We start from the raw sequence: 23,882 nt of genomic DNA on the forward strand, positions 1-23,882 counted from the left end.
CCAAATAGCCTCTTAAAAACATCTGAAGATTGCTCATCTGCAAGAATCTAAAACGTGACAAAGCAGGGAGATGCCAGACATTCTTCAGGCTGAGATATGTTTACTTCTTCACGGAAGCTGCTGAGGAATCCAGCATAGTATCATCCTGGGTCTTAGTCCTGGCTGTGCTCTTAGCATGTACTGTTTGTATTAACTAGAAAAATGTAAGAAAAAGTCCTTTTCTCCCATTACTTTCTTCTGCCTGTTCTGTCCATCCATTTCTTCAGCATTGCCAATTACACATGGTGAACAAAAAAGCACTTTTCCTTTGTTTACTTTTTCACAATCAGTTTCTTGCAGAAAATGAAGCTGCTTCCACCACTGAACATAAGAGCTGCACATCCAGATCTTGCAAACCATTCATCTTATCTCACATAGGGATCATGTTCATGCTACTCCAGAAGATGAACCCTTCTTTGCCACTCACTGTTCTCAACATCTGCAGCTCAGGCCTTTCCAGGTGCAGGGGCTGTATAGAATGATGCTGTACATCTCCTCTACATGCATCTGATCTCTGTTTGAACTGACTTCTGTGCTGCAATTATTTTTCAACTGTGGTAATAAATTCAATTATTTATTTACATACTGTTGTGAAGGAACTTCTTTTCTACTCAAAGTTGCCTAGTAACTGCTTTTGGCATTCTTATCCATATGTACTGTGAGGAATTGAGGGCAGGGCAAATAATTAATAGGCCACCCTCTTCAGTCTATCAATCACTTTCTAACCTGTTTCTATCCAGAAGTGTCTTTTTTACATGGAAACCATTAGCAATTGCTGACCAGTTTTTCTTCTATGAACCATTTGTTTTTATGTTGATGGGGGTTAGTTGTTGTTCTTTTGGGGGATGTGTGTGCTTGTTTTGATTGTTTTTTTTGTGTTTTTTGAGATGTGACTAGAACTGTTTTAAGGATTTGGTCTCATATTCTATGCTGTTTCCAGCACTTTCCTATTCTTGACATTTTTGCCTTTTTGGCTGCTGCTGAATGCTATTTTCAGAGAACTATTCAAAATTGCTCTGAGCTTTTTCCTTACTTGTAAAACATAATGACAGACTCTTATTTAACTAAGTGTTTTTTATATTTGTTTTTTTGTCATGTGCATCTGCTTGCCTTTTTCACCTGACATTTTGTTATTCAGGTGCTCAATATTGCATAAACTACCTTGGCTGTCTTTAGCTCTGCTTTTCCCATCTCATCTGTAATCAACTGTACAGACTACTTTTCCAGATTCTTCAGGACTATGTTGAACACCTCGGCACCCATGGAAGTATAATGTCTGCAGCACACAGAACTGCTTCTGTCCTTTTTCTTCCTTCATTTACAGGAGGTATTTCTCTTTTGTCCTGTGGGAGCAGTTACCTTTAGGTGCTTGATAGAAAGTTTTGTCCTAACCTCTCCTTGAAAAATACATGTTGCCTGTATTAAAATGCTTGTTGATTTCTGTAAAAGAATTTAATTAAATAACAAAGTTTAGACTGCTGGACAGTCCTGTGTTAATTTATCATTCTTGTATCTGGATCTATTTAGTAATAAACTATTACATAAATTTCTTATCTAGGACAGTTATTATCTAAAAGTTAGGAACTAGGATGAAAGTCTTAAGTGATAATAAAGTTATAAAGCAATCAGTTCTCAAATCAGAAGTTTGTTTTGTTTGGGCAGAATAACAAAGCAGTTCAAGGTCAACATCAAAATATTGAAAGAGATGTTTGGAAAGAATGAGCGTCCTTCATTGTGTGCCTTTATCTTGGTCTCTAAGTCTTTTTATTTGCCTTCCATTACCTCAGGTAGATATTGCACAGCATTTTTTTTCTTGGCATTTGTCAAAATGTTGTCCAGAGGCACTCTAAACCTCTAAAACTTTGATTAACAGTAAAACTTTGGAGGCACTCCAATTTCAGCATTTCTTTTGTTTACATTACTCTTATCTATGTAGATTTATGATATTGTTAAAATTGCAGTGAGTTCCTATATCTTCTTTTAAGAGATTTTCTAAATTTACCTGGTTTTGTATTTTTTATTCCATAATATATTAGAATCACTCAATCTTTTTTGTTCCCTAATTCTCTGCAAGTGTTTTAAATTTTAAATAATGGGTTCCATTACTTTAATCCAACCTTGTTTACTTTATTTGATATAAAGAAAGAAAAGAAAGGTAAGGTAATAAATCTTAATGTTTGTGGCTAATTTTATACTCGTTGTTTATAAGTAGGCATATACTGAAGGCCATTTTGACTCATCATATATAAAGTTGTAAAATTAACATAACTAGATACACATGACAATTTTTTAGTAGAGCGATAAGAGCAATACTGAGTTGTAGCATAGTTTATACAGTGCAATAAAACTAAAACAGGACTAAGAAACATGAATTTGGGTCAGTTTAGCTCAGTATCGAGATGTGATTGCTGCTCCTTTCTCACTTTGTCTCCTTGCTATTCTCCCAGGCTTTAAGCAGCTACAATGGAACAGGAGATGGTGTACAAACTCAGTCATTTGCTGCTTGTAAACTGAGGAACTGAAATGCAATTCCATGCCTTACTCACTGCTCTTACTGCAGATATGGAGTGCCCTGGAAAAACCAGACAATTGCAGTAGGTCTGATATTTTTGTGGCAAATCTTGACCCATGGCATGTCCTGGAGTTTTTTTAAAGCCTCATAGAATATGAATAACTCTGTTCCTTTTTATGCCCTTCTCACATCCCCTATTTTCGTTTTAGGTTTTGAGGTAAAAATGTCCAAACTAGTATATGAAATGCAGCTCCCAAAACATAGAATTCTTTCCCTGTAGAAATAGTTCTCTGGTTTAAGCTCATCTCTTTCCTAGGGCCTCTCTGTGCACAACACTGATTAAACCATCCCAAATGAGAGTGGGGTTTTTTTAGATGTTGATGAGATGAGATTGTGCATAAAGCTGGTACATTATTTTTTTGGATCAGCTCCTGGATATAATCAGGAATGGAATGGTGTTTTCTAAATAATTTTATCAGGGAAAGATTTTCACTGAAGGAAAAGGAGGAACATTTTGCTCCACTTGGCATGTGCTCTTCCAGAAGAGCAGAGCTGTTGTTTTCTTCAAAGCTTTTTTCTGAACTGTCTTATTACTCAGAAAAATGTGGGGTTTTGGTAAGGTATGTGCCAGTCAATGCATAAAAATTCCTTTCTTTTTCTGATAGTTTTGATTTTTATTATTAACTTTCCAAGTCCTAGGTTATGAAAAACAGTAATTGAAAATGGCAGAAATAATCTTAATAAACTATGTATTCTCAGAGTGTGGTATCTGGTAGCCTTCTGAAAGAAAATGAGAAGTTTTTTTCCTTACCATGTTTTCTAGGAGATCCAAGCCAATAAGGATAATTTTCCAATTAGAGTGCAAATTGTAAAGATCCTGAATCTAGAATTTTAACAAGCAGCCAAAATAGGCCTAATTTTCTTCCTTCTGAGAAGAGTTTAAAAGTAAGAGGAATTCTGTGCTTCATTCACCTAAATCATCAAAGGTTAGCTTTGGAGATGCTTACTTCAGCCTGGTCCATATGCAGAATACACCACTGTGTCCTTAAAGTGAGAACACTGCAAGGAGATTGTTAAATTCTCCTTTAGGTCCTTGGTGTTAACACCTGGAAGACAAATAGAATGGTTGAGGTGCTTTTGAAGTGGAAGGTGTAAGAGAACATTCACTTCCTTACTTTTAAAGACACCTGAAAAATGAAAGGTTGAGTTGCTTTTAGCAATTTTTTGCTTTTTAGCATTACCATGTGCTCCCAGTCTTGAGATTCTGTGGGTAGAGGCTTTGTCAGATGTAGTGGAAAGGCAGCTCTGGAGCTGGTTTGGGGTGGTTTGTTTGGGTTTTTTTGGTACTGGCAATAATCTCTTGTCCCTTATTTTGGATTCTGATGGCATGCAGAACTTTGAGAACACAGGAAATGGGGACTTGCTTCTCTTTTCTCATAAACAACTGCTTGCTTTCATATTCAGACCATCCTTTCTGCAAGTCAGCAAATCTGTTCTTTCTGAAGAGATGAAGCAGTGTGCTTTCTCCCTTTCCCCCACATTAAAATAAAGAGCTCAGGTTAAATTTTCCTGAAGCTACTGCATCTGGATTTCAAATAAGGATTAAAAAGGGCAAATTATTTACCCTATGATTTTGGCCAAGGATTCTTGATTGCAATCACTGGGAAGTCTCCTTCTGGCCACATATAGTTCAGGCCAAGTAGCTGATTTGGGGATCTAAAAGCAGGCGAGAACTGCGACACTTCTCAAGTCAGAGATGCAACCAGAGATTACCTGAGAGAGGCTTGCAAGTGCTACCTGAGATTAAGAACCCCTTGGGATGCTGGTATTTTCAAACCAGGGACAGGAGGCAGAGCATTACTTTTCAGTAATCAGACAAAGCATCTGTGTAGTCACTCAGTTGTAATGGTGATATGATGCACTGCTCTGCTAAAAATTTTAGTCAGAACTCAGCTGTCCTCAGTCCTTTCATTTCAAGGCTTTGTTTGCACTGGGAGTTTGGACACTGTGTTTTCACACTATGAAGTTCTTAGAGCAAATTTTCCTAAACTGATGTACTTTTTAATTTAAATTTAATTTTTAGAAGTTGTGATATTTACAACACAATTCAATTTATCTACTATGTAAAGGCTGCTTGCAAAAGGGTTCATCTCACAAAGTTCACCAGATATTATTTTTGACTGAAGTTTAACTCAGTGCTTGGCCTGTATTATAAAATAACCTTTTAAAGAATGCAAATTAACATATTACTGTGGGAGATATAAGAACAGCCATGTCATGAGCATGCCTGATGGAACAGTCTTTGTGCTAACAGCTTGTTTCTATATGATGTGTGAATGTTGGAGGATTTATTTCACCTCTGTCTTAGTTACTATCATCCTGTCTATTGCAACACCTTCACAGCTCTCAAATTATTAAATCAAATATGCTTTGTTGGTTTCACCTTGAAATTAATAACTGCCTCAATTAGCCCAATTAGCAAAAGAGGGACTCTGAGGAATTTCTTGCCGATTCAGCATGTGCCTCACTGGAGGGTCATCCAATCCAATTCATTGCTAACTTGGCCAGTAAAATGCACATAGAATATCTTTGCTAAATGCATCAGTAACAAGGTGATCTTTCTGTCTCTGAATATTGTGGGCCTTAGCTTTTAAGTACCAGTTAAAAAAAAACTAAACCAAACAAACCAACCAAGATCAGGCTTCATCCAAGCTACTGAAAGCCTGCCTTTACATAGTACATAAGTTGAATTGTGCTGTGAATATGCTGCCTCTTCCTATCACACCTTCTAAAAATTAAATTTAAATTAAGAAATGCATCAGTTTAGGAATGCTTACTGTAAGAAATTCATAGTGTGAAAATAACACCGTGTGACTACATCTTGGGTTCTAGTCAGAGTATTTATGAGGTCCCAGAAGCACAGTCAGTAGCAAGGAATAACACAGCCCTCAGAAATCTGTAAATGATTCAGCAATACAGGCAAAAAAGTGTGTTTGCAGAATATTGTATTGCATTAATAGATCTTTTGAGAAAAAAAGAGCTTTTGGCTCCAATTTTGCCTTGACATCACCCCTGGATGAGACACTGAGGACTTCTTCCCTCACCCTACCTCTTTGGGGAATACTAAAATTGAGCAGTCATCCTTCGTATGATTTTTCTTGTTGTTGTTTTTGTTGCTGTTGCTGTTATACCTGTTTTTAGAGCTAGATATGGATAAGAAGTTAGTGTTGCTGCTGCCCTCAAAATTATCTATTTCTAGGAAAAAAGCTTAAAAGGTGGCATTACAAAATATTACTGCTTTTTCATGCTTCTGTATTGTGGGCTGGCAGGAAGGAAGAGGTGACATGGTGAGCTTTGTTTTTTCACAGACAGCTAGGCCTGCAGGTTTCATGTGTACTCTAGGAATAAAATTGGACTGTTCCTAGCAAAAGCAGCAATTCTTGTGACCTAACATACAGCATCCCCAGATCCAAACTGGGACATTGCAGCCTGGAGGAGTGAACTAGCAGGTCTGTAGAAAAAAGTAAGCAGTCAAAACCCACACAATGGCTGTTTACTTGAATAAGTTGATAGTGAAGATATTCCTGTCCTGGTATACAGCAGTACTTGAAAAAACATTCAGTGGACTAAGGGCCATAATACTTTTTTCATAAAAAGGAAGTGAAACACCTTCGTGCTCTTTTGGCATGTGTTCATTTTTTCAATGCAAAAATAGATGTCCATGTATCACTAAAGTAAGCAAATGTCAATCTGATGGTGTCCAGCAAGGATAAAATGGGAATAAAATGCTTGTTTTGCTGCTTTGTCCTTTATCTATGCAAGATAGAAAGCCAAGTATAATCTCCCTGATTGAAAGCCCACAATTGCATTTGAGATCCCAAAGAAAGCTATTTATTGCTGGTTTGTTCAACCAACTTTGCCCTCTGGGATTACCCTTTGTGATTAGGAAAGAAAGAATTTAGTTTGATTTCTTCATTTGGAAAATTTTTTGCTTGACTAGCGACGAGATTCCTGGGTCACTAAGCAATAGTGTTCTGCCCTAATTGCCTTCAACTTATTTATGTTTCTAAGTCAGACCATTGGTAGTAGTTTTTTCCAAATTATGCAAAGTTGATATCCTGCTGCCCTGCAAAGCAGAATAATTTATAGAATGTTTCTATGTAGAAATTGCTTTCAAACATTTTGCTTCATATAGAAACCTTAAGGTTTTTCTTTAAAAAGTATGAATTGACACCAAGGAACACTGATTATTTTGTTTCCCCCTAATCTTATCTGTCTCCCCTCCACACAAACTTATTTGTTCTCTTTTTACATTGACTAAGAATATAGACAAGTGGCAATTTGAGAAAATATCAACTCAATCTCCCAACTCTGCCTACACCATAGACGAAAATAAATGTGTAACTAGCATGTGATGTATAATACATGCAGTCTATGAAACATATCTAAGTTTCTCCAAATCTGTGAGAAGGAGTAGAAGAAAGAAACCCAAGTGACTCTGTGTGACTGAGTACACGATGCTCATTTAGGCAAAAGCATGTTGGGTGGTATTATCATCTCCTGGTATTCTGAATGGTGCAATTTCTGTTGGGAGATTGATCAGTGCACAGGTCCTGCATCAGAGGGGTCCTTCAGCACCACACAATGAGACTGACACTGCCTCCTAAACAATTCTGCTTTTAAATAGGAAGTTGTCTAGGAGGAGGAAGAGAGCAATGTTTTTTACTCACATATCATTTCAACTTTTTTTAAATTTATCCTGTTTTGAGTTCACTGCCTTTATGTTGTAATAAACTTTTGTCCAGGTACTTCCTAGCTCTGGGTTTGTTTTGAACTGTCCTCCTGAATGACACCAAGTGTACTGCTCTCCCACTCTGACCTTCACACTTCCTTATATTCTGTTCCTTATGCTTAGAAATCCTTGTTCTCCATGCCAAATATCCTCCCACTCTATATTCACATTCTTCCTTTAAGCTGCATTTCTTTAAAATCTATAAAAAATAATCTTCAAGTTAAGAAATATAGCAACTATGCATTGAGATCTGACAGTGTTCTGATCATCAGATTTGCTACTGTTGGCTGAATTCTTTAACTTATACATAATACTGAATAAATCAGGGATTCATTCTTCCTTAATATCACATGTACCAGCTTTTTCACTATATATATACATATATATACATATATATATATAAAATTTTATTTTAAAGTACCTCAAAGTTCATCCCAACGGGTTTCCTAGAGGCCACCTGCCTGAGCAGTGCTTTTTGTTGTCTTCTCGCTTTTCCAGCTGAAAGCCCATGATGAGGAAAAAAAATAGGGCAGTAAGATGTCCTTCTCATAAGAGAGCTGAGTCCAGTATCTTAGGTACAGACTTAACCAGATAAAATTGCCATTTTGGAGTTCTGTCTCAAAAATATTTGTTCAAAGAAAAGCCCCAGAATTAATAAAAACTGCAAGTGAAGCAGAACATATTTTTTTCTGAACTTGTATGCAATTCTTAAAACCATTTGTTTTCATAGGGAGGTTGTGCTGCTTATAACCTCATTTCCTTATATTTTCATTAGTGCTAGATAAAAAACCCTTGAAAATAAAAAAATTGCATCCAAACCAGAGTAATTTATAAAAGTTTGATTCATGCAACATTGACTCCTACTTGCCTCTAAAAAAAAGTGGAATTGGGAATTTTTCAGCCTATCTAAAATAGGCTTTCCTTAAAAGAATTATATTTTTAAAAAATCTGGGTTCACTAGTCTAAAAAGCTAGTGAAATACTGAAATACTGCTCCTCAGTGTTTCTAAAATATGTACATTCTTCATCTGTTTGCTGATTGTCTGCAGCATAAAATTCAGCCTCGAATTCTTGCAAGGCAAAAAAAGTCATTGTAAGCCACTCCAAAGATGCTTTGCTGCAAGAGAAATAAATCTAAACACTGACTGCTAACAAAACAGAAACTGTAAAAACATTGTTAAAACAAATGAAGTTGACGTTTTACAGAAAGCAAAGTGCTATTTTTGAACACAGTTATGATCTTTTAGTAAGACTTAAATTTCCATTTAGCTATGTTAAAATGTTTGTGAGTGAAATAGGTCCAATTGCTTTTTCTCTTAATGTATCAAGGAAAAGCTAAAGCTGGGACCAGAATGGATCCTCTAGGAGTTAAGTGCAGAACTCCCAGAATAAATTTTCCACTAAACTCTTTGGAATTAGTTTTCAGATTTCCTTAAACGCTGATGTAAATTTTTGATACATAATCAAACCAAAAGCCTTGTTGTAGGGGTTGGTCTTGTTGATAATGGAACAGCATCACCTTTCACCCCCAAACCTTTTGGTTTTCAGTCTTAACAGTGTCATAACTACCCATTATTTGAGATATTCTCCCAGGATGCATGTCAGGCTGGACATGCATCAAAACATTTTACTTTCTGCCTGACCTAACTTTTCCTTTCTCTCATTCAAGCAGATTATTGAAAGCCATCCAGTTTTATGTGTTCCTGAGCTATGAGGAAAACAGGAAGCAGAAAAGGAGATTCTTTCCTGTCATGCTGTTCTGTAAATCAAGTCCTACATGTGTAGCTTGTAGTTCCAAGGACATTTGTAACCACTGAGTTTGAGGAGAGTTTTTTAAAGAATTGTATTTTCTTTCAGCTTTTGCTAGTTTCTTCCTTTAAAATATTTTTGTGACAGAATTATTCACATTCAACCCTTGTCTCTGAGGCTGCAACCTGAAAGTGTTCTGATTGTCAAGAAGTTTTATTGAAGTCACTCAGGAATCTCAATACTCAGGAATTAGTCTCAGAATGAGAACAGATCCTTTGAATTCACACAGTGGTTGCAGACACACTGCATGCCTCAATAGAATTGTTCTGTATCCTAAAAGCAGAAACACCACTTTGTCTTCCAGGTTTTCCCTCGAGCAGTTGCATGGATTTAGTGTGGCTGGAACTCACTGAAGTTATCACAGAGGTGCCTTATTTTTGTCCTGGGGCTATGTCTCTGTGGTTTGGTAAATTGGCTGAAGCAGGATCTTGATATTTTGCAAACTGGAGTATTTAACATGAAAAATCACTCTTTTGTCATAAAACTGAGATGCAGTAGGAAACTACTAGTCAATTTTTTCCCTGTGTTGCAGACAATAAAGAAAATGTCTCCCAGTTTCCATGTAGGACCTTTTGTCACAAAGGGCAAGAATGTACATGAGTCAGCTTCAGTTGTGGCATTCTTTTTCCTTTTCCCAGTGAATGTTCCTATTATACAAAGATCTTGGAGTCCTAATGCAAAATTTCAAAGTGTTTCTATTTAGATATTCTGCATCTGTTTTTAGGAGGGTTGTTTCTTTTGTTGTGTTGTGGTTTTGGGTTTTTTAAATTTTAGGGGATAGTTAATGTATGCCAACAAACTGTATATCTTAAGCTATAATCATGCTTTGTGTTTGAAAACACTTTTTTGGTACAAGCATAAGAACACCCTGTTTTGCTCAGACTTTGTTTGAAGGAAGTTTACTGGGTCTTAAGTACGTCAAAGCTGCAAAATGTGATGTGAATTCCATGTGTTTTTACAGCTATGCCAAAAGGAGTGCTAAAAGTTACCTTTTTAATTTGGTAGTGTTTTACAACCACTGTACAGGAAAAAAGTTGCAAAAAGCCACTCAGAATTGTGCAGTTCAGCTGCTGCACTATGAGCAAGTAGCTCCTGTTTTGACAAATGAGACTTGACCACAGGCAGCATGAGGTCAAGAAATATTAATAAAATTCTTTCTTAAGTGTTTTTTTCTGCTCTTTTTTTGTGTCCCCTCATTAGGATGTGGCAGAGCATTTGGGGTCAGGTGCCCAGCTATCAGTGGGGATGGAGTAAAGCACCTTTCTCTGAGCCCTTGCTGACATGGACTCAGCCATGACTCAGCCAGGGGCAGTTAACTGATTATACTTAACTTTCTCTGCTATGGTAAAATAAGTTGCAGAGAGAACACACTGAAAGCCAAGGGCCTCTAAATACTTTTCCCTTTTATGGAATAGAGCTCCCAGATCTCCATTTCCTGGAGATTGTATTCTAAGCCTACACAGTGGTAAAAGAAAGTTCTCTGCATTCACTGATCTGTATCTGACTACAAATTTGAGCTCAGGGTATAATTTTTTTCCTAACTATTTTAAGCAGTAAGTTTATAATAACACACCAAAATGTTAGAAGCACTCCATCCTCTCTCTTATTTCTTTTTCTTACTTTTTTTCTTTAGATTGTCTCCTCTTAGTGTGGGAATGAGCAGAATTTTGTGAAGTGGATAGGTAATTTGTTTGTGTGTTTTTTTCACTCATTTTGTAGGTGCACAAGGCTCGTGCATACTGAAACTGTAGATCTTCACCCACGTCCACTCTGCCTGTGACATGTGAGTTAATCTCTACAAGTATTTAATTTTAAAAGATAATTTTGAAGCTTTTGTCATTTCTGAAAGAGTTGAGTTTTGGGGGAGATCATTTACTTTGATAAAACACTAGAATAATCTAATTAAATCCTTTGATAAGATAGAGGCAGGCCAGCGAGAGCTTGATCAAAGAAGAAAAAAAAAGAAATAAGAGGATCTTGAAATTATCCCCGTGCCTAGGATGCTAGTATGTGTTCATGCACCTTAACTGTTTTCAAAGTGCAGGTGTATTTTTAAGTTCTCTTTTCAGAGTCTTCAGGGCCAATAATTACAGGTGTTTCAGTTGGTCCCTCACTGAATTGCAAATGTTGTTAACATCATTTCCTTCTTTGACTGAAACATGTCTGTTCTTGTGGAAAGGAGGCAAAGCTGGCAAAGCTCATGGCAGCATGATTCCAAAGGCTGTTCAGCTGGCAGGTGAGCCAGGTTTAGAAGCAGGCTAGTCAAACTCCACACATTCTAGCTCAGGGTTCAGTAAGGCTGTCAGCTGGCTTTGTAAATACAAGTGTGAATTTCTGTAAGCTCCAAGGCTGCACTCTGCCCTAATGCTCTGCTGAAAAAGAATAAATGTACCTTCTGGTGACATAAAATTTCCAAGGATGTTTCTTTATCTGCTATCTACATTTTTGAGATGCAGATAAGCTCCTCTAATTCTTGGAGAGTGTTCTCACAAAACCTCTTATTTTTGTGCATTTTGACTCCATTTGACACTTACTGGGGCTGTTTTCATTGCCCAGCTAAAGGGGGCATAAGGTCACTTCAGCAGTGATGGAAGAACATTTATTCACTAATATTTAGGTTTCCATCTTTTCTAAACCTTTGCCTTTCCTACCAGTGCAGGAGGCAGTAACTGATTAGAAAATGGCAGAACTCCTTGCAGACCATGGTATATCCACTTGCATTTACAATATATGATGTTTTTGCTGGGTAAGCATCATGGTCTTTTAAAAATATGGGCTACTGACTTTAAGAACACTGCACAGATTAAAATTAAGCTTTTAGTTTGAAAGTTAATTATTTTGGAATTCTAAATCATATAGTTTATTAATTGACCCACATCCTTATACTGAAATACCAAAATGCAGTACCCCTCACTTTGGCAGTGTAGTGAACTGCAGAAATGCAGTTGAGATGTGCAAAGATGGTGTTTGATTCAAGAAGCCTTAAGAATATGAATAATTATGTGTAAGCTTTCACTGCTCCAATACAGTCCTCAGCACTGGGGTTTTCTGGAGTGGTACTAGGAAAAAATGGAAAGTCAGAAGAAATTTTCCTACTGATCAGCACAGAGATTTGAAGCTTATTCCTATTTGCAAGATATCTCTGTAAGAAAATCAGAATAGGGTTCTAATTGTGTTGGAGACAGCCTGAACTCAGTCCACTCCAAATCTGGGGTTGTTAAGGGGGCATAAATTCATCTTTCTACCCTCTGTTTTCCCTTGGCTGTACTTTCTGTGCTGCATCTCTAGGACAACACAGCTTGGGATTTGTCCCTTTCTATTCTTAGACAAGCCCGAAGATTTATTTCTATTTCTTTAAAAGTTTTTTTGCTTTTTAAATCTGAAAAATGAACTGAAACTTGATGTGCTTAATAGCTCTTTCTTGTTTCAAGATAAGTTGCATTACTTTAAGTTTAGTATGTACTAAGAACTCAGTTTAGACTGGGAATAAACCACTTTGGTGCAATAGCTTCTACAATTCCATGTAGGACTGCAAGCATGCTTTGGCCATGACTTGAAACATTCCTGATTTTTCAGGCCCAGCATTGGGTTGAATGTATCAGAACCATAATAAATTCATAAGGGAAACACTAAGAGGGATTAGATAAATAGCCAGATTTATATTTTTTCTTTCTCTCCTTTTTTTTTTTTTTAATTTGAAGTTGAGTTCTTGCAAACTCTGAAATTGTGTAGGATGGCAGAATTTTGTAACAGAGATTAAAAGTAAGTCTGTGTCCCTTTTTTTAGTTACCTTGTTTCCATCTCAGTTTCATGTGTTGCTAATAGTTGGTGACTGGGTTTGATACAAAAAAACTTAATTGTTGAAACATACAGCTGTTCAGCATCTGTCTAACCTGTGGATTTATTAAAATATACATAATCATAAATAGGTCTTTTCCATCCTGTTAGGGACTTTATTGTTTTGCCTTAATAGCCATTTAAAAAAATTATTCCTAGAAAGTTTGCTCTTATTTGAAGTCAGAGGGGGATAAAATCATGATACAAACACGAACTACCACTTTTGTAGAGTTAGAAAATCACCTGTAACAGGTACATGTCTAGAAAAGTTTGAAACATGCTCTCCCTACAGCATGCAGTGCTCTGAAAAATCTTTATGCCCACTGTTCAAAAAGAGTTAGAGTCTGTATCTTGGTCTTCATAACAATGTCACATGTGCTGCATCTTTTTCAGAGCTGTTATTGAGGAACTGCAATGATATAATTACTTTTTTCTGAACACACCAATACTTGTGTAGGATCATTTTTACAATCTATTCATTCTGCATTATCATGTGAGATGGCCTTGTATTCCTCTTCTAGTGAAAGAGAAAATTAAGTTTCCAACATAATGTGAAATGAACATAATAAAAGCATGGGTCTTAGCTGCTTCTGTAGTCCAAAGTTTTCACACATTCTGTAGGTTTTACAACACAGATTTTCTTCTGTGAGAGCTGAGGTGAGGCACTTGTCACTACTGAGACTGCTTCAGTGTTTCTTGTGAATGGTTTTGCCTCTTTTTGCTTTAATTTTATAGCAACAGATGTATTTTGACAAATGAAATTGGCAACCTCAATAAACCAGCATGTTCCTGAATACATTTCTTTGCCCACCCCTGAAATGGAAAGGAAAACTGTAGCAGGTTCCTTTCCAATGCAGTAGGCAGCAGCTCCTGGTGGAGACACAGTGTGGGCACCAGGTGGCCTCAGCTGTGTGTGTGTGTCCTGCAGGCACCGCCGGGGAGCGCAGTGAGGCATTCATGAGGACACTGCTGAGGACAGCTCCCTGACTCCTGGGCAGGTGTCACAGTAAGTATTGCAACCCATCCACTGCCAATCCAAGGACTGATTTGTGCTTTGCACTGCTGATCCTCAGACTTTGGTGCAGGCTTTCATGCTGATGTTACCCTTGTGAATGCATTGCCTCCCCTTGATACTAATAATGAGAATTTTCTCACCTAATAGGCAGTGATTTTTTTTTTTCCTTCTTTGGGCATTTCTGCTGTTTTGCTTTGGAAGTGTCTTGCACCTTGTTGTCTTGTGCAGAGGTACACCAAGTCTTTTCACAATTCACCTTGCTCAAAGGAGAAGTGCCACCCCCTCTAGAGTTCCAGTTTTGATCCTCTGAGATCAGAGTTCATGCTCTGTAGCATTAAGGCTATTAGTTACTAAAGGCATATTATGAAAGAGATGACTGAGAGGGGACCCTAGCAATGTCTGTCAGTATCTGTATGGAAGTGTCAGAGGATGGATCCAGACTCTGCTTGGTGGTGCTGAGCAATAGGAGAAGAGGCAAGGGCAGAAATGGATGCACAGGAAGTTCCACGTGAACATGAGGAAGAACTTCTGAGCAGATTGCACTGGAACAGATTGTCCAGAGAGGCTGTGGAGTCTCTCTCAGTGGAGATATTCAAGAACTTTCTGGATGCAATTCTGTTCCATGAGCTCTGGGGTGACTCAGCTTGAGCAGGGAGGTTGGACCAGATGACCCTGTGGTCCCTTCCAACCTGAACCATTCTGATGTTCTGTGATATCCAGGATATGGTAACAGGATGCTGTTTACTTCTTAGAGGATATTTAGAGAAGGCAGTTTGGTCGCATCATAGTGACAAAATGAAAATTGTAAAATGGAGGAAAGAGATGGAAATAGCAACAAGAACAGAAGGTTGTCTGTTTTGAATGCATTTGCTAAGTTATACTTGACCTTGAAAGCTTTAGTTACTAAGACACAAGATAGCATTTTTAATTTAAACCTTAATACTGTTTGTTATTGTAAAGTGATCTCAGTTTTGGAGCATAGAGTTTTAAATGGATTTGATTTGTATTTTTGGCATCTAACCCAGCCTGCAGATCACGAGGCCTCGCAGAGCTTATGCCTTCAGGCTAACTTGAAACAGATACTGCCAGCAGTGCATGGTCCTCTTAGTCAACCTTGCAGCTCCACGTGCTTCACGCTGCCCACCATGCCAACCTTACCTGAAGACAAGGGACAAGCAAAAGAGGCCCAGCACAACAGCTCTCCTCCAGCCAAAGTAAGCTCTCTTACTTGCAAAGGTGTTTTCTGACACTTGCTGGAAACCTGAGGCTGAAACATGTCTGTGTATATTTAGGGGTTTATGAAATCAAATCTATTTGTTGCTCTGTATTAGGGTGTTTTGCTTAATTGATGAAGTTATGAATGATCCTTCAGCAGAAATCCTTTGAGTTCCTCAAATATTTTATAGCCTAAGGGATGAGAACTTAAATTGCTCAAGTAGTTTATCATTTTGAACTGGAGGCTTATAAATGGTTCAGAACAGACAGATATATATCAAAGCTGTCCAAAAATGACCTTTGTGATGTTATTAAAGCAAACTTTAAACTTTGAGAACAGAACTTAGGCTTGCACTTCAACAACTAGTGTTGCTTTTACAGATATAGAGGATGTTATGCAACTCATGTGTGTGAAAGATGGAGATGGGTTTTTTTGGTTTGCAGTGTTTCTCAGTGCTTTATTTGCCACAGCGGTGGATGATCAGACACTGGAAATAGTGAGAGGCAGGTGGGTGTTCCTCAGGCATTTCATCAGTTTGCTTCAAATTTGTGTGGCATCTCCATGTGTTTTCATTCCAGATAAATATGAAAAATCAGTAACAGATGGGTCTTCCCTATTTGCAGTAATCTATACCACAGATAAAAAGTAGCTTCATGCTTTAATAAACTGAGGTTGAATTTTTTTGTCTGTTGTTAGCTGAAGTAAAGAACCTTACTGTGATTAGGAAATCACAGGCTATCCAAATCATAAGTTTTAATGCAAACTGGTGTAAAGAAAGAGAGGATTTATTGTCTGGCACATCCTCAGTTAAAGATGAGACACTGCCATTAGCTTTGGGGACACTACATTCCAGACTTTAGGTGAAAACATCCTCTACTTTAACATGGTTGGAAAATACTGGCAGCAGTGAGCTCTGCAGTGATTTGTCCTGCCTTCCATCTAAGCTGCACATGTGCTGAGTGGTAATTTCCTGCCTTAAGATAAACACCCCAGCTGGATACAAATTCATCAAGACTACCATCTGATAACATCTATTAGCTGAAGAAGATTTTATTGGGGCTTTTTAAACTCACCTATGTGAAATGTATTTTAGTACAAAAGACTTGCTGTATAAAACCTATTTAGAGATGAAAAATATGAAAATCTAGCAAACATCAGTGATTCTAATCCTGAATGTGTTTGTCAAGTGGGAGAAATGAAAATTTCCAACCTCCTAATATAAAAGCATTAAAATTTTAATACATTTTTCAGGCCTTTTAGATGTAGGTCTTAAATGGACTGTGGTAATGTGATCGTTCATGAATCAAGTCACTGTGCAAAATGCTTCATTTTAGATAGTGATTATTTTTAGGTGCAAAATTGTGGTGGAATGATTTTAACCAAAACACTGCTCATAAGCCTACTTAAGGTTTGCTACTAGCCAATGCTGTGAAAATTTGGTCTTGTTCATAGCTGTTGTCACTCTTGGCCCTTGCTGCAGGTCAAGTTCTACAGCCTGACTGTAAGTCACTCTAAGTAAAACAGCTTATTGTGAGATAAGGACTTGCAAGCAAGGAGAGGGCATCAGAAGGAGCTGAAAGCTAGTGAATTTGTTTTCTGCCATTTAAAACTATCTTCAAAAAAATGTTTGAAATTTCTTCTCATCTAGAGTGCTGCCTGGTGTCTATCACCTTCCTCATTCTCTTTCAGGAGAATCTTCCCCACCTTTTCCCTGCATGCCCAAATGCACAGATTGCAAAACAGTTCTGACAAAAAGAAAATGAACATCACATGTTCATTTTAATGTTTAATGTCAAATGTTACATCACATGTGCTTTCTGCATGCTTCAAGTATGATCATGCTTTTACATGATGGGAAGGCCTGGGTTCTATGTCTCAAATTTATTTTGAGAAAACAAATGTTTTCATTTCAGTATTTCTTAATGCAGCCTGTGTTTTTCTGAAGTTCAGTCTAGACTTTTAATTAATATCTAAGAATATGGCCAGGTTGCAGAGGGTTTTCTGTTTCCTAGTTTTCTGTTGTTTTGGGTTTTTTTCCGCAGTGCTTTAAAGAATTCAGGTGTTATGCAGTAAAGCTCTGTCACCTGGCGTGGTGGGTCTTTCAGCAGAGTATCTTTGTATTCCTTCTCCTCTCACCATCCCGTTCATGTAAAAATCACCTGAATTTGTCTGGATTATAAACATTTCAAAAGCACATTCTCTGTATGCTTAGTGAGGGCCTGGTAGAACTTAACAGCCAGAATGTCTGGAGGTTCTACTTCCATCCCTGATCCTCGTGGCTGTTCTGTTATGGACCAAACTGCCTGTGCCACCCTCTCAGCCTTCCACATGCCTCCCTGCAAGTCTGGGTGGCTCCTGGTCATCCTTGTGGAGCAGTTCCCTCCTGAGCCACAGAGGTGGAGTCAGTTTTACCCTAATTTTTATTTTTTTTTTTTTGCGGGGGAGGGCTTTGGACAAAAAGGAAGTAAAGAGTTGGGTAGCAGAGAACCACTGGTAGTAGGAGATGAGGCAACTGTTGGGAATAGTTGAGGAGCAGACGGGTCTGGAAGCTCCCAAGGGAGCAGAGTTAAAGGCACACAAATAAGAAAGTGATGGAAATCTTCTGTGACATCTCTGTAGAGTTGTACAACACTGCACTGTTGTGAGGCAGCTTAAGCTTCCTGTTAAAGCTTCTCTTCCAAGGCCTGTGTAGGGCAGCCTGAGCACTGAGAATCTGTAACAGTTCCTTGTGATTGGAGCCAGCTGGCCATGCAAAGAGCTTCCTGCTCTGGCTGTTCCTGCCCCTCTCCTGGACAAGGCAAGTTTGGACAAACGGGGCTATGAAGTTTCACTTGTGTGGATCCTGAACTCCTATGGCTGCTGACCAGGATTAATGTTTTCTACCTGACCTGAACTAGCCTGGACTGCAAACTCCTTTTTTTCTTTCTTTTTTTTTTTTTTTTTTTTTTTTTTTTTTTAATGAGCTTGTTTTAGAGTCCTAAAATGGGCTTGAGTGACTTCAAGGCTGTTGTTACATCATTCAGAAGTTTTTGGTTTCTGGCAGTCACAAGATTAGTAAAAACACTGTGCATGTGTATTCAGCTGCTTTGCCCTACAAGCAGGGGAGTCACCTGAGTTTTGTGACTGACAAAATATATTGTCACTTTTTAACATTTTCAAGGATATTACTCAAAATTGCTTTCAAGCTATTGTCAAAAAATGTCACTTGTGCATTTGAATCACATATGCTTTGGGATTTTAACATTTTCAGAATTGCAATGATATTTTTCCTAAATTTAAATCTTCACAGTGTTTTCTTGGCATGTTCCCCATCCTGCTCTCCTGTGACTGACAAAGTGAACTTGCCAAGGCAGTTCATATGAGAATTATGAGTATGGAAGTGTGAAGCTGCTTGAAAAAAATTTTATTAAAAAAGTTTGCTATTTACAGTAGAATCAAGAATCCTCACTCAGGTGTCCAAATCAAGGCCTATTTCGCTGCCTTTGAGAGGTAAAAGGGTTATGCTATGTATTTTAATGTTATGCCATTTCCCATGTATTGTAGAGTCCTTTTACTTGATCAGAAAATGTTATTTCAAAAAGAAGAAAATGCAGCACTGGGAGAGATGTTGCAAGGAGTTCTATTGTAAATGACAGAAATTAGCAGTCAAGTAAGAATCAGCTTTCTTATGGAATAGAATAAAATGGTTTAGGACAGAAGAGACCTTTAAGGTCATGCAGTTCCAACTGCTCTGTTAGGGACAGGGACCTTCCACTAGAGCAGGTAGCTCAGAGCTCCCCCCAGCCTGGCCTGGAACACTTCCAGAGTCTAAAATTGACTTACTAAACTGCGACTTATTCATTCTGTTAATGCCTAAATTAGTGCTATTGCCACAGATTTTTCTTACCTGCCTTACAAATTTCTTGTGAAGCTTTGATGTAGTTTCAAGGAATTTGTAGACTCCAAATAACAAACTAAAACAAAACTCTCATGTTTATCAGTGCCTAGCAGAAGCAATTAGGATTTGAGAATTTACAAATTATTCTTTAAATTTTAGAAGTCACTTGACAGCAGCTCACTGCCTCTGCTGGGAAGCTTTCCCTTGAGCTGTTTTCTGGTTTTAATCTGAACACAATACTTGGGGTAGAAGTAATCATTTTCTTAGCACATATGAGACATCCACATTGATTTATGCCAACTTGATGCATCTCCACTTGTGATATCTCACAGGAAATGGATTATTTTTCTTCAGCTGAATGGTATAATTATTCAGAAGGTATGAGATTAAGTTCTTGAGGCAAGGTCTCACATTTAAGCAGGCAAGCACATACTAATATTCAGTACCAGCTTGCCAGTTTCTTTTAGCACTTAAAATTATATTTTATTTAATTAAATTGTTAAATTATGTTTTTTAAAAATATGTTTCCAAGTAATCTGAGGAAAAACCACGTGGTGCTCTTAACAAGTTAACTTAAATTATTTTCTGGAGTTTTGAGTATTGTGTACACTTAATACTGTGTTTTTTTCAAGCTTTCATTATATATTACTATCATTTGGAGGGTTTGTGTGCTTAATTTAGCCCTGTTATACAGAGCTGCTTTTCACTCTTGCATTCAGGTCATAAATTCACCAAACTCTTGGACGTGTACTTCACTCGAGGAATGGTTTGCTGTGTGCAAAACCAGTCTATGACTGCATTTTTAAAGCTTTCTCATTAGCTCCATGCTTATTGAATTTGGCTTGCATGCATTAAAAGTTTTTAAAGAAAACAGATATTCCAGGTCTCCATCATGTCTTCAAGTTTGTTTTGTCAAATTATAGCTAATTATGTCTTATTTCAATTACTTTTTCTCTTTTAGGTAAATTGAGAAATACACATTGTTTTCCACACAGACAGTCAATGTTCAGTGCTTTAAATTTCTGTTTAACTGCATTTTTATATTTGTCATATACCATTCAGGACACAACTGTTGAAGGGACAACATGCAGCACACCTTCTATTGTTCTTCCAGAGAATGCTGTTACTCCAGATGTAGAAATTGATAAAAATCTGGTTAACAGGTACTGTATGATACATTACCAATCCATTCATCAATTTCAGGGGCTGTGTTTCTAAAACATTGCTCTGAAATGTATGTTGTGTGAAAATATTAATGCTGTATCTCTGTGAGTTGGTCATATTGCCTTTGCATTTTGAGAATGGTGTTTGGGATGCAGGTGGAGGAACAGGAATATAACTGAGACTAAAAGAGAAGAGTAACACAGAACGCTGAGCCTGACAACCCCACTCACTGAGCTGGACAACTTAAATATCTAGTTTGACCACTGTGATACAATGGATTTAAAGCAGTTTTGGGCCCATTCACAGAGATGGGACAAGAATACCACCTTGAGGTTAAACATTTGTGAAAGTAAGTCATTGAATAGAAGTAGTAATCTTGTTTGAAGTTGAAAACTTCAGTTTTCAGTTATTATATTTACTCTGATAAAGCCTACTTCCTGACCTGGGCTTTTAATTTTATTGACCTGGCACTAAACTTAAAATATGGGGGAAAAACCATATAAAAATATATTTTGTAAATCTATAATTTGTTTGTATTTTAAAAAGTGTGCTGCTCCAAACTTCAAGATTAGGTTAGAGTCAGAATTTATCTGCAGCCCTTCAAAGGCAGAATTTTTGCAGGATCAGTATTTACATTTCTGCAGTTGTTTGAGACTTTTACTTGGTTTGCAGTTTAGAAAGATTCTATGGGAGTGTCAATGTGGGAGCCTAAGGAATTATTTTAGCCATAAAATTTAGTTAAAGAAGCAGTAAAAATTCAGAAAGACTAAGTCTTTTGGGGGTTCTTGTTGGTGATTGGTTTTTTGTTGGGCTTTTTGGGGTTTTTTTTTGTGGTTTTTTTTTTGTTGTTTTTTTTGGGTTTGCGGGGGTTTTTTGCTATATGCCATTCTTACATTATTTTTAAGTGATGGTAATAATCTACAGAAATGTACAGGTTTTTTCCAAAGAAATCAGGTTCACAGTGAATGAGATTAATAGCAAATTTTAGAACTTCTTTGTTGGATCAATTTCTGCAATTTTCCTTCTTTCCACAATCTCCTCCATTTTCCACTTGTTTGGAGATGAGAGAAACTGCAATACATGCTTTTTGTCTTAATTTTTAAATCAAAGGGCTTTCATTTTAATATTAATTTTTAATTGGTAATTATGACCTCTTTTTGGTGCCATACTCCATGATTTTTTTGTGTTCACTTTTCTCCATAGGCCTCGGAGTCCCCATAGGCGACATTCTAACCGTGCCACCAGGAATTCAACAAGTTCACTGACTTCTGTTGGTAAGAAGTGATTATTCATTTCAGTTAGGATGTATTCTCAGAAAATGTGGCATGCAATGAAAACCTGTATAGAGAGTCTGACTATTGACCACAATTTTTTTCTCTGTGCACACTGTGTAATGCATGCACAGGGAACGCTGCTGGGATGTTGAATTGTGATCATGAGTTTGTAAGTGAACTGCATGCAGACCAATTTAGGGAAATACATACATTGTTACTTTCAGAAATTGTTAATTGGTGCATTAGCTTAACATCTTTAGAAGGCTCAACATATGCATGCTTTATTTATTGTAGAATACAAAATACTGGTTTTGCTACACTTGAGCTTCTCTTTTGTTGGCGCAGGGAAAGTGTCATGGGACGTCTTGTCTCTCAAACTTCCAACACACACATTTGAGTTTAAACCAAAACAGATATTTCACTGAAATTAGATTGCTTTACATATTCAGTCTGTAAGTATGGTTTTTGACATCCTTGAAACTGAACTAAATTTAAGGAAATTAAAGCCAAAGGACTTCTCTCTCCCCCTCAAAAAATCAATCAAAAACTAATAGTGAAACAACTCCACGCCCACAAACAAAAAACTCTTGAGTTTTTGCTGCTTGCTTAAATCCTTTACTTTTCTGAAAACTGATGGTTCTGTAATGGCTCTTGTCAAATTTTAAAATATTTTTCTCATATTACCTGATGACTTTCCTCCCCCTCATCCAAGCTGTTCTTTAGATGTTCATAAAGCCATTTAGACTGACTCACGCAGAAAGGACCTTTCTGACAACTGCCTGCTTTCTTTGCTGCATCATAGGCTGGAGAATTGTAAAAATTGGTGCTCAGACTTTAGTGTTTTCAACCAATTTAAATGCCACAGATTAATGAAGTGTTAAATTAATTGTTAAAACTATTGTGCATAAATCTTTGCTGGCTGAGTTTGTGGGTTCTTAACCATGAAAAACTGAACATGAAAACTCCATGAAGAAGCTCAGTCTGCAACAGAAATGCCATTACTGTAAGTTGAGATGGATCTAATGGCACTTTTATTTAGAAATGAGAAAAACTGCATTGGAGACACAGCTGGAAAAGCCAGTTTCACATATTCAGAGAATTTTTCATCACAGTGAATTAATCTTAGTGGATTGCCTGTGGTTTTGAGGACTTGCTCTAAACTTGGGATTGTAACAACATAAGGAATGAGCAGACATTAATTTTTTGTTCCATGCAAGCTCAAAGCTAAATTTATAGGTATAAATTTACAGGCTTGCTTTGAACTTGTTGCTCTTAGATGCCACAATATACCTGGAAATGGAAGGTCCAGCTCTAATTCTAACATTTTCTACACAGACAATAGTGGTCATGTGATTGATCTGGTGAATGATCCACTACCAGATGTCAAAATCTCAGAGGAAGACAAAAAGAAGAACCTTGAATTGTTAGAAGAAGCAAAGAAAGTGAGTGAGAGGTTCCTAACACGCAGAGGCAGGAAGTCAAGAAGCAGCCTCTCAGAGTCACCCACAGGTAGGGGCAGATCCTGAAAACCAGATTTTATATTCTCCTTCAAACATCTCTAAAGGCAAACATCTCCTGTAATCTATACATTGCTGCTGTTGCCATACTCTTGGTTAATTTGAAGGTCAGAATCCCTCATGTCCTCCACAAGGTTGCACAAAAACAGAAATGCCCCATCCATGTACCCAGATGTGTCCGGGTAAAATGGTGTAAAGTTGCACTGCAAACAGTGTAACAAGGCATGAAATATTTCTATTGAAAAGTGAAAAATGCTCACAAATTGTCGTTTAAATGAAATTCTAGTGACTAGAATTCATCCTGGGAAAAACATCCCCTCCAGACACAATTACACTGCTTCTTATTCTGAACATAGCCATAAACTAAGGTAAATGGACCAGATCCTCATTTAAAAACAGCAGAATAAACTGTTTTGTTCTAGAATGTCAGTTGAAATTACTTTTCCTTTTATTTGAAGTGTTTTAAAACTGGAACAAAATGCCATTTTACCATGAAATAGGACTTTCATTTTGCTTTGAAATGCCATTTCAAACTCTCTGGAGGGAAAAAAAACCCCCACAGCTATATATCACCTATTTTTTATCCTAAATTCCTCATGAATCTTGTCTTGTGCTGTCTCCCCTCAGTGCTTACAGTAAAAGAAAACTGAAGAGAGCAAGGATTCCTTGTATCAATAGAAATTTATCAATTTTTGACAAGTATAAGACATGAAACATGCTCTAAACTCCTAATTGCCAAGTACAGCCTGGCAATTAAAATGACTTATCAGGTTCTGGACAAACACATGACTATGATGTTGAAGCTTTAATCTCATCTGAATTGTAAAAATA

General features: G+C 37.3%; 1 protein-coding gene across 5 annotated transcripts in view; it reads left to right on the forward strand.

The window, feature by feature from the left end:
- IRAG1 (inositol 1,4,5-triphosphate receptor associated 1) overlaps window positions 1-23,882 on the forward strand; it is a 61,219-nt gene that overhangs the window by 15,330 nt on the left and 22,007 nt on the right. For 4 of the 5 annotated variants that reach the window (XM_063158468.1, XM_063158466.1, XM_063158470.1 and 1 more), the window contains exons 2-7: window positions 10,871-10,934; window positions 13,917-13,994; window positions 15,029-15,217; window positions 20,159-20,259; window positions 21,464-21,534; window positions 22,870-23,043. In XM_063158468.1, coding sequence (XP_063014538.1) covers window positions 15,149-15,217; window positions 20,159-20,259; window positions 21,464-21,534; window positions 22,870-23,043 — 415 coding nt within the window. In that variant the 5' untranslated portion in view covers window positions 10,871-10,934; window positions 13,917-13,994; window positions 15,029-15,148. Of the gene's footprint in view, window positions 1-10,870; window positions 10,935-12,849; window positions 12,914-13,916; window positions 13,995-15,028; window positions 15,218-20,158; window positions 20,260-21,463; window positions 21,535-22,869; window positions 23,044-23,882 lie in introns of those variants that run through there. The other variant, XM_063158467.1, reaches the window with a different exon arrangement.

This window comes from Melospiza melodia, chromosome 6 (genome assembly GCF_035770615.1).
Source record: "Melospiza melodia melodia isolate bMelMel2 chromosome 6, bMelMel2.pri, whole genome shotgun sequence".
Lineage (NCBI taxonomy): Eukaryota > Metazoa > Chordata > Aves > Passeriformes > Passerellidae > Melospiza > Melospiza melodia.